The 12,095-nt window shown below is 37.2% G+C and overlaps 1 protein-coding gene across 1 annotated transcript; it reads left to right on the forward strand.

Moving 5' to 3' along the window:
• The first annotated feature begins 206 nt into the window (after positions 1-206).
• Positions 207-10,670, forward strand: LOC117324229 (ankyrin-1-like). Its single transcript, XM_033879980.1, has 2 exons — positions 207-383; positions 7,101-10,670. Exons 1-2 carry the CDS (start codon positions 373-375, stop codon positions 8,917-8,919), a joined length of 1,830 nt encoding a protein of 609 aa, XP_033735871.1. The 5' UTR covers positions 207-372; the 3' UTR covers positions 8,920-10,670.
• The last annotated feature ends 1,425 nt before the right edge of the window (positions 10,671-12,095 follow it).

Consider the following 12,095-nt stretch of genomic DNA (forward strand, 5'->3'; position numbering starts at 1 on the left):
CAATGTATCAAAGCGGATAGATAGCCAGCACAGGATGCATACATACAAGAATGTCCCGTAGTATAGAGTCTACTATAAAATAATATGTATATATAGTTTACTGTTTATATACCAAACTTCTGTGATTTTATATCATCTAGTATCAACAAACCGAATCTCTCTTACTAGCATTCTGATAAGAGTAAATTCCCTTCGTATAGTGTTAGAGTTATTCCCCTTAGTCCGCTCACGTGATACGGAAGTGGCTCTTGCAACAACAACATAATGCAGCAGACAGCGGAAAAGATGGAGATTGTTTTGACGTATCGGCAAGGCCAAGACGGATGAAGGGAGATTCTGACCTGGATGTGCAAATTCTAGGCTCTACACGACATGATGGCCAGGTTGTTATATACTTATTAATCAGACATGTAATGCATGCAGAGAAAAACTAGTCTGTTAGTTGGAGAGCAATCTGTCAAACCAGTTGAAAGCAGTACTAGGCAGCTAGATATAGTAGCTGTAATGTTGTGTTAGTATACTCGAGAACCTTTGCGGCGCTTAGCCGACGTTCCATTCCCATCTAGTAATTGAATTTAGAGCATACTTTAACTTTCCACTGAAGTGTCGGGTTTCAACACAGCCTATCTATCACTAGCATGCACGGTAGAAAATATGTATAAAGAAACAGTCTATGTAAACTGTTTGTTGAGGAGGGACTGGAGGGAAAATTGGACGCATTTATTATGCATAATACAAACATGTTATTTTACTCGTAAACAGATACAAAATAATGAAGTGAATATAAATGCATGTATACAGTATTAAAAATGGCATGTATACACACTACACAGACATGTACAATCATAAGTATAAGATTGAATCTTATTGAATCATTCATTGATTTTGAGGGACCTGATCATGACTTTGTTACAATCTACATTGTATACATGTATTGTGGAGTATAACAAGCATGTCAATAGTATTTTTGATGTGTTTTTTTTGGGGGGGGGGCTCTACTTATACATAAACCTGGCTTGAACTTAATACAATATTTGTACACAGGTGCCTGACTCGTTTTTATAAAATAATAACATATAGAGTACATATAAATGAGAAAGGTTCTGAACTCCCCCAGGCTTGAAATCTGATGTATTTATTTCTAAGTACCGTAGCTTCGGTTGTATTGGGTGGATTTTTTCGAAGTAGGACTTAAATTGAAGAGAAATGGTCAATCTTTAAAATAAGCCATAACATGTTGTCGATTTCTCCATATTAGTTTACGAAATCGGGCGTGAAACTTCAAAATCCCCTCGATTTTGTTTAGTCGGACAAGTTGACGTAACGGGGTCACCACACTTTGACTCTATTGGACATAGCTTTAAATACGAAGTCCACGGGTTAATCAAGAGGTACGCTTCATCAGATCACCGAATACAACTATTACATACACTTACTTTATGTATACGAGCACCCTATCGACGGCCCCGGGACTTTTTATGCATACTGATAGCAGATTTTCCACTTGAGTAGCCATGTTGTGTCAGCCGCGGTAAATTTGAACAAGCATTCTGATTGGTTATAGAAAATGTGTTGAACCAATCAGAATGCTTGTTCAAATTTACCGCGGCTGACACAACATGGCTACTCAAGTGGAAAATCTGCTATCAGTATGCATAAAAAGTCCCGGGGCCGTCGATAGGGTGCTCGTATACATAAAGTAAGTGTATGTAATAGTTGTATTCGGTGATCTGATGAAGCGTACCTCTTGATTAACCCGTGGACTTCGTATTTAAAGCTATGTCCAATAGAGTCAAAGTGTGGTGACCCCGTTACGTCAACTTGTCCGACTAAACAAAATCGAGGGGATTTTGAAGTTTCACGCCCGATTTCGTAAACTAATATGGAGAAATCGACAACATGTTATGGCTTATTTTAAAGATTGACCATTTCTCTTCAATTTAAGTCCTACTTCGAAAAAATCCACCCAATACAACCGAAGCTACGGTACTTAGAAATAAATACATCAGATTTCAAGCCTGGGGGAGTTCAGAACCTTTCTCATTTATATGTACTCTATATGTTATTATTTTATAAAAACGAGTCAGGCACCTGTGATTTGTATAAGTGTAGCGGAACTGGACCGGGTCGATCATCGGCGACCAGGTAGCTCAATCAGTAGAGCATCCGGCTAGTGTTCGGAGGTCCCGGGTTCGAACCCCAGTCTGGCCGTGCATTTTTCCACTCCTATTACATTTGGTGCCTGTGACCAAACCTTGTTTCAAGTGAGGTAAATACTTGACAAGGGGATACCCGAACCTGGGTTGTGAGTTGTGAAGTCTTCGGGGTCGAAGACTTAAAAAAAGGGAGGGAAAAGTGTAGCGGAATTGGACCGGATCGATCGTCAACGACCAGGTAGCTCAATGGGTAGAGCATCCGGCTAGTGTTCGGAGGTCCCGGGTTCGAACCCCGGTCTGGCCGTGCATTTTTCCACTCCTATTACATAAGGTAACATCGGAATTCTTTGGATTAGCCTAATTAAAACCTACATTACTTACATGTGTATGCTAACCCTGTTATACTTTTGTCTTCCCTGATACATACATACCTATACTTTTTGTTTGGTAATCATTCTGTAAAATTAGCAGGAACATAGGCCACATTAATGTAAATTAAAGTCAACCAAAATTGTATGAAATTTTGTAGAAACCTAGCTTCCATGGCCAAAAGTCAACCAAAATTGTGAATCATATGGTCCCCACCCCATCGGGGCCTGAGGGGTGGGGCAAAAAAGGTTCAAACTGGATGACATTGCAAAGATCTTCTCATGACCCATGCTAGGTAGAACCAAAAACTCATAGATGGAAGGTCATTAATTAGGTGTTTTACTAAAATTGTGAACTTCATTATCCCTGGAGAGAGGATAAACTTTGCAGTTTTATGGAAATCACATTTTTTAAACCAAGATTTGTTAACTTGCCATTGGCAGTAGTACAATCTTGGTTAGCATAATTAGTATGGATTAGCAGTTTGATATAGTATACATATACATGTATATGTAAAGTTGGTCCTGACCGACCCCAATTGAAATGGGCTGACAGATTTGGGCCAAAAAATGCTGTTAAGGCCCATGGACCCCTTCTTACATTTATGTCTCAGTATATATATTGTGAAGGACAGTAAGCTTGCCAGGTAAAAAAATCATCCCTACTTTAGTTTCTTGATGAAAAATTGATATTTCTAATTGGTGTACAGGGGAACATGCATGCATGGTATTAAATTTGAAAGATGAATGATATTTATATAATATGTGCATGAACTTGTCAAAATTGACTAAACTTTCAATAATCTTCTTCTCAACTCCCAGATATATGGTACATGTAGAATCAAATACTCTTCACAAATATAAAGGTTGTAAGGTTGTAAGGTCCTTTATCAAAATTGTGAATTTCATGACCCTGGGGTCTCATGTTTCTCCCTGGGGATGGGGTAAAGTTTACTATATTTTATGTAGGGAAATCACATTTTTGAGCACTCTTTATTCCATTTGCCATTGGAAATAATGCAAACTTGGTTAAAATTATCATTATGGAATGCCTCATGAAAACTATATGTATATTGGCACTGAGTGACCCCCTGCAGGGGCATATGAGCAGGTCCAACAAGGGTCAAATTAACTGAAATTTCAAGAAATTTCTTCTCAAGACCAAAATATGGTAGAATTTAATACTCTTCATAGATTGAAGGGTCTTGAGGTGCTTTACCACAATTGTGAATTTCATGATCCTGGGATATCATGTTTGGATCGGGCCAAAAAGGGTCAATCAAATTAACTTAGATATTTCAAAACTCAGGTGACCGTTAAGGCCTCTTATTTGTGGATGGGATTTAATTTTTTTAGAAACAATAAATATTAAACATACATGTTGGCAGCTAGATTTTGACACAATGGGGGAATATACAGATAAATCACTAGACACCTAAAATGTTAAAATATGAAATAAAGGACAAATGAGATTCTTAATTGAAATTTAAACTATTGATATGTTTAGCTGTAAAACCCGATTGATAACAGAAAAGTAATCATGTTCCACAATCAAAAGTACATGGGGACAGCGAGTGTGCACTAGTGTCTTTGTTAAGTGACATGGACAAGTAGAACTAACCTCGAGCATGCATGGTTTGGGGTCTGTCTTATGATTGTCCATCTTTTTTATGTCCTTACTTAATTTACCCCTTTAAATAATTTCTACAAAACTAAGATTACTTGTTTGCTGGGTTTATTGCCCCATGAACGACCAGGGTAATTTTGATGTGAGGCCTCCTTGTAGTAGTTGGTGACTATTAATAAATTTCACTGAACATTCAAGAGGCCCATCGCATGCCATCCAGAGCAATTAGGGTAAATTGTCTTGCTCAAGGACACAACCATGACAACACAGACTGGTCCATTTTACAGCTTCCTGAGAGACATAAACCGACAGGGAACAGCCAACCATGCAAGAGGCATGGAAGAACCATCATATTAGGCTGGTGGGTTTCTGGGATGAAGTCGAACATAGTAAACGAAAAACCAATATTTAATGGGATATGAAACAGTCATTAAATGCCATCTCCTCAGTAAATTCAGTGCTAACACATTACAAATGTATCATAAAATTATCACTAGGGGAACTTGACAAATCACAGTCTACATATTTAGCCAATTGTTGATAAAGTATGTCCAAATTCAACATACAGTATAAGCTTTTTACTCTATAACTAGAACCCTAAACTTGGTGCAGGCTGTATAGGGTAATATTGAAAATAGGTAAGTTATCTCCATCAAATCTTATTGTTATTCAATGATTGTCTGAAACAGATGACCTAAATAACAAGACACCTAGTAACATCAAATCTTCCATACAGGTAAATTATATTTAATGTGTTTGTATGCAAGCTATCTGGTAAGAACGTTTTTGTCTGGTTTAAATATCGTGGCATTGTTTTGCACATACTGACAAAAGTAAGGCATATCTATAGCTTTTTTACTTTTTTATATATTTTTTTGTTAATACTAGAAGCATTGAACTTATTGAACAATTATGCACTGCGATGGAAATATGGCAGTTTTTGACTGAATTTGTAACTTTTACATAAAGAAATGCATTCATGTTTGCCTGTACTCATGTATGTAGTGAAAGCAAAACACTTGTTAGAAAAAAAAAATTCTTGTTATCTCATATATCCACTGAGATAGCTAGGTACATGTATTATAGTTACCTCCCTTTTACCCATTTCAATAACACTATTGCATACAATAAGAACATTTTTGAAAGGATGTTGGTTGATAGACATATTATATATATATGTATAATGCATGACTAAGTTTACTGTCTACAGTAACACCATGGTAATGTTTTGATGGATTGCCAAGTACACTGCACACATCTGTCTGATCTGGTTGTTTGATATGGCTAACTGACTGACAACATGCACATAAACCTCCATATCTACACAATATACAGTCTGGGACACCATACATATGCATTATAGTGTGCAGAAATCAACTTTAACACATTCTTGCTCAGACAAAAAAAAAAAAAATGAACGAAAATAAAACGAAAATGAAAGGTAGTTAATTATATATATAAGGGCCAGGCTTACATAGAAAAGTCATTTGTACATATATCTTAGCAAGAATTCTGAATTGACCAACCCTAGATAACTTCTAGTCATCTTTGAATTACTTCACCTTCGATAAATATGTTGTTACTAGACAGTGTTGGGAAAATCGATGACTTAAAATTTAAGCTGTGACTAGGCATAAACAAATTAAAAAAAAAAAGGTAAAATGATAAACGGAACAAGAATATTGGTGTGAAACATTGAACTATGTTTATTTATTTTTCAACAGTTGTGAAACAAGTCATATACCAACTTACATTGATCACTCGCAAAAATGTTGGCCAAATGCAAGTTACATATATATAGTAGGGCACAAGCAAGGGATCTTACTGGGGGATAATTACCCAGAGAAAAACCCACATTGTAGGGCAGATGACCCCATGCATACTTTTTCATGTCTGATTGGGGAATCAAACTGCAGCAGCCTAGGTGAAATGCATATGTACATGTATTAGCACTGTGTCACCTGACCACCAAACAATGCAACATCAAACATATGACATTTGTAAGATGAATGTCATGGTAGGAAACAAAAGGTCATGGCAAATTAATACCATTGCCACAATGAATATCATTGTTGAATCAATAACTCTCAATCATTTCAAGATGATATGATTGTGTGACTTGTGGTCATGGCTAGTAGAAGCAGTAGTAGTCTGGTGAAAACAGTGGGACTATAGGTTTCTTCTCCCTCCCTCCTTCTATCCGTCTTGTATGCATGTAAGTGGCTTCACTGAGGAATCTTGATCAAACTTCAAGCAATGATAAAGGACCATAATATTTCAGACAAGTTCAAGTTTTAGGATGACAGGTATATTGCTTTACCCGTTATTCTTGTCAACAATACAATTTTAGGTATAATCTAATTACTGTAATGTACATGTGCATGTACAATGTACATGTATCCAGAGCATAGGTGCAGTTAAGGCCTTAGAATTTAAATAGTACATATATTGCAGGATTCATTAGAAGCAACTTAACATGGGATCCTCTTCTCTTCTTTCTTCACGAATTTGTTCCTAATGACATCGTCTTCCTTGACACTGCTTCACTAGCTAGTTAGCTGAGTGCTGTCCTATGTGAGGGTGGCTTTGTGTTTTGTCTTTAAGCCATAAAATAGACATTTTTGGAAGTCATTAAAATACCACTTAATCTACCATCCTTAACACTGAGTGCTGAAAGTAATTCACAAGGAAACAACCACACATTCCGTTGTCAGTATAATAAACAGGAAGAGATTGTGGCAATGTGTCTGCTATATAAAATTTCAGTGAATATAGACACTTCATGAGTTGGCCCACCATCCTAAGTTGTGCTTGTGTTGATGTAACAACAAACCCATCTGTTTAAATCACGTTTGTTCTATTGTAATTATCAATGCTTGTTAATAATCAGTTGTATTTGTTATCAGGCAAAATATTGTTTGAACCCATTATATCTGTCTTATATTTTAGCCTTCAAGAGGCCATAGACAGTGACGATGTTGCAGGAGTGAGACAGATCCTTAAACAAAATGCATACTCTCAAAAGGAGCTCAAGAATTGTCTCTTCTTCAGTTGTGGCAGTGGAAAAGTTGATTGTGCTGCATCTATCTTGGAAACATCAATCTCCCCAGATCTACACAATGATGATGAGTTTACTCCTCTTACCCTTGCATCCAGAGGGGGGCACAGTGCTGTAGTGGATCTCCTCATACGATGGGATTGTGATGTGTCGATTCCAGGAGGGCCCTTAACCAACACTCCTCTACACTATGCATGCAGTGAGGGTTACAACGAATCTTGCAAGCTACTAGTTGAGGCAGGTGCTGATCTGAACTCAAAGAATGCCAGGTCAGACACCCCTCTCATCCTTTCTTCCATGAATGGTCATATCAGTATTGTCAAATACCTTCTTGAGAAGAATGCATCTGTGAGGAGACGAGGATATCATGAGAGGACTGCTCTCCATTGCGCAACTGAGAATGGACATCTTGAGATCTGTCGTCTACTTATCAATGGCAACTCTGATTTAGAGGAGGAAGATACTTTCGGAAATACCCCTCTTATCTGTGCTGCAGAGAAAGGGTATGTGGAGGTGCTGAAACTACTTCTCAATCACAAATGTGAGGTCAACAAGATGAGCCACAGCGCAGCTACAGCTCTACATTTTGCCGCTCAACATGGTGATTTGAACTGTTGCCGACTTCTTCTTGATGGTGGGGCAGAAATTGATGCTCCAGATATTCGTCGATTTACGCCGCTCATGATGGCCTCTCTCAACGGACATGATCACATTGTTGATTATCTGGTAGAACGGAAGTGCAATGTTAACATGGTAGCTTATAATAAAAGGACTGCTCTGCACCTAGCGGCAGAAAGAGGGAATCTCCAATGCTGTATTTCACTGCTCAAAGCTGGTTCAAATATTGATGCACAGGATTCATTGGTTTGTACGCCGATTTATAATGCAGCTATCAAAGGCCAAGCCGCGATAGTGCGATTTCTGATCGACAATGGCGCAGATCTGAACAAGCGTCCCAGCAGCGGCAATTCTATTCTACACTTTGCTGCCACAGGTGGCAGTCAGGAGTGTTGTCAGGAGCTTCTCAATACCGGCTTTGACATAAATGCACAAAATCGGGATGGTGTAACCCCATTAATCGCGGCTGTAAATGGAAAGCAAATTAAAGCTGCCAAATTTCTTCTAGACAATGGATCTGATACAAATTTTCGAGATCTTCATGGAATGACAGCTCTGAATGAGGCAGTCTTCTACAACTGTCCACAACTTGTTGCTCTCCTCCTGGAGTATGGGGCTGATCCAGATTTAGAGGACTATGCAGGGACGCTTCCTCTGTGGTTTGCTGTTGATGGCTTCAGCAATGAGTCGGTGAAGTTGCTACTTGGTGCTAACTGTAAATTTGATATACAGTCGACACTTAGTAGCTACTGTGGTCCATGCAATGCAATAGAACACTCTGTGCATAAGAAGAAGGCGAGGGTGCTGAATTGGTTGGTGTCAGCTTACTGTGAGGAAGCTCTCAATGTTCTAAAAGAACACTTGCCAAAAATAGAAAAGATGACGTCACTAAATTCCAACATGTTGGAGATTGTGCGTGAAATGACGTCATCGCCAAGGACACTGATGGAGCACGCTAGGAAAGGAGTTCGTGTGACACTTGGGAAGGGCACAGGTATAACAGAAAAGATTGAGTCGCTCAAGGTGCCAAAGTGTATTAAAAGATATCTCATGTTTTCTGATATGGAAAACGACACTGAATCTTCAAAATGACATAATAAATATCAGTTGCATATTATAATATTGGAATGTGTATGTAATAGATGGTTATGAAATAAGACTTAAATGACATCCTTGGTGAGAGAAAAATTTGAAGTTAAACCATCAGTGGCAGTGCTCTGTTTCTTTAATGCAGTTGTATATGCATTCTGCTAGCATACATTGCATGATCAAATCATCTTGAGCGGCAATATTGTCATTACTACACTATTGGTTTATATAAGATATTTGGAAAGAGCAGAGTGCTTGTTTTATTTGCATTTTAATTGATCGTTATTAATAATCAGATTTTTATGAATTTCATATTTTAGCGGCTAGCTACACTGTAGGTGATATATTAGATTTTTTTAATGCAATGTGCAGATCATATTCAAAGATTAAAATTTTTATCCTTCTTTGATTTTTAAAATGAACCAATTGTATTTTCAGTATGCCAGAATTTTAGTGTTTTGCATCAACTGGACAAAAGAGAGAGTTTCAGCATTATTTGTTTTGACTGCCTAATATGATTTTAGACTCGGTGATGAAATAAATGTACGTACATATAGTCATGTCTATAAGAAGTGCATGCAGATTCATTTTCATATTAAAGTAACCATGCATCATGCAAGAGACTGATCATAATCAAGGGGAAATTGCTATACAACTAATTTATTTGCAATATCACACGCAAAAAGCAAGCCAAAGGACAGTGGGGACATAAAGGATAACAACAATGTTTGGTGAATGTAGTCATCCGCTCAGTTTTTTGCCGTCTGTTTCTAGTAAAAAGATCGCTGATCGACCAGTATGTCCAGACGTGAAGTGAAATATATATAAAAACATAATGCATGGCGCAATGTTAGAATAAAATGTGAGAATGTTTAACATACTACTAGTAAATACATTTTACTTAAAGTCAAGGGGTTGCTGATAATACATTTCATTAGTCTCCTACCTTTGACACCAGGGGACTATATATGTTTCCCCTCAGGAGCTTGTCGTCCATCTTGAAGGGACGCTCGTAACGTCAAAGTTTGTCTGCACTTTTAGCTTGCGGCTTCATTCTTTGAGGGATTTTGATCAAATTTCACACAATTATAAAGGACCGTATCCAGTCTATCCGAGAAGTTCGAGTTTCACGGTTTCTTGGTGAAGGTCAAGGTCGCTGTTCTGTTTTTATCGGGAACCGGTAGGGGACATGCAATATGCAGCATGCTTTAAAATTGTTACAAAGAAATCAATGACAGCACTAATTATGACGAAAAGAGTTGTAGATATAAAAAGGTTTTCCGAAATGTTTAAATATTGAACGGATTTATCCTCAGTCGCGCAACCAGATCAGTTGAAAGGTTAATAAATTGTATTTGTTTTAGCAATTGTGAATTATTTGTTATGACGTTCAGAAATTTATATAATGTTTTTACATTGATTGATAAGAAATCCTATTACGCATTCTCTATAAGTACTGTCGTGTTTGAGATACTCGAGAGGCTTGTGGTGAATGCTAAGTTGTTAAATCGGATAATAAACAACATGTCAGCGTTGTCTTCTATGATAGTTATGTTATTACACTTAATCGATTAGTAAACTCTGAGACTTGTTCACGGTTTATCACTTTTGTTGAAGTTTAATCAGATGCTAATTGTCACATGATGTTTATCTGTTCATTTTATGATATAGAAAATGCAAAAATTTGATAAGCATGAATACATAGCTAGATAAAAAAAAATGGTTCATGACGTCACAAAAACTTATTCGGGAAGTATAATGGAGAGCCCTTACTGTATGTAGGAAATATTTTAAACAATATTTCTACAGAAAAAGATATAGGAAATAAAAATAAGTGAATTTAGGGCCAATTAACGACTGCTAGAGTGCTAGATGTCGGGCACGAATTATCAGACATTTGACCAATATAGGCGATGGGCACAAAACAGTCTCGGCAGTAGCCAACGAGGGTGTCGGGTAATCGTTGACCCAGAAATGACCAATAATACGAACTCTTGTTTTGTTCGTGAACTGGAACTTAAACCTTTTGTTGGTTGGTTTAGTTATTGTTACTTGTAGTGTTATAAATATGATGACATTCCTAGATATGCTCTTTTTTCTACTTTCATAAATACTTGCGACTCGTTAGATATCACATTAATAAAATTTAATAAACTTTGCTTGGTTATGTTTCAATATGAATATTGTGAAAATTGTCAGATGATGGTCATTGTGTCCCAGAAGTAAAGTAACCCGTAGACGTCAGAGGTGCATAACGGATACTTCAGTATGTACCCATTCCTGAGATGCCTTGAAAACGTAAATTTCGTCGCTCTTAAACCATTTCCTCAGTGCCCAGCCTTAATATGGTAGAGTATATACAAGAATGTTCATCCCCTGCGTATACTGCCCTAGTTGTCACCTCGTTCATGGATACCAAAGTATCGCCCCAGGTCACTTAATTGGTAAAAGTGGCAAGTGTAAAAAGATATGTAGACGATTATTACTTATTGTACGGTTTGTAACATTCGCGGGGATTGAATTTCTCTATAATCTCGGAAATAAATAAAGCACGAAAAAATAGCAGGCGAGTGTTTATATTCACTGAAAAGTATATATTAAGTGTTTTCTGCACAATAAAGGCATGATTGCGCGAAATTTTAGCGCCACGAAATTAAACAACTATGCAGTACATTGCTGTAGATGTAAAATATATCACCGTGTCGTGCCTGCTAGATAAATAGTGACGTTTTCCAGATACATGTCATCTTTACAGGACTTTCGATATGTAGTTTTGCTTTAGGCTGTGCCCCATCGTAAAGACCTCGAAAACCAGATTTCTCCTTATAACTTTATACAGGTGTATAACTCCATGGATGATTGTGCCAACTATATACGAGGTTAAAGGCGATGTGAATACATGTGTTTAAAACCTTTATTTTTCTGCGAGCTGCCAATTCATCTAAATATATATTGGTAATGAAATTATGCATGCTGACAGTAGGTTTGTTTATTATCACTAGGCTATGGAATGATCATCATAAATCATAAAAGAACATTTGTATTTACAAAATAAAGTATATGTGGACATTTTTGCTGTGTATATAAAAATGCATCTGAAACGCTCCATGGCTTTGATGTAAATGTTTTTGAGGAAATAACGAAACATTTGGTCAAATCGTATGATCTGAACTAAGCAA

Source organism: Pecten maximus, chromosome 3, assembly GCF_902652985.1.
Source record: "Pecten maximus chromosome 3, xPecMax1.1, whole genome shotgun sequence".
NCBI classification, from domain to species: Eukaryota; Metazoa; Mollusca; class Bivalvia; order Pectinida; family Pectinidae; genus Pecten; species Pecten maximus.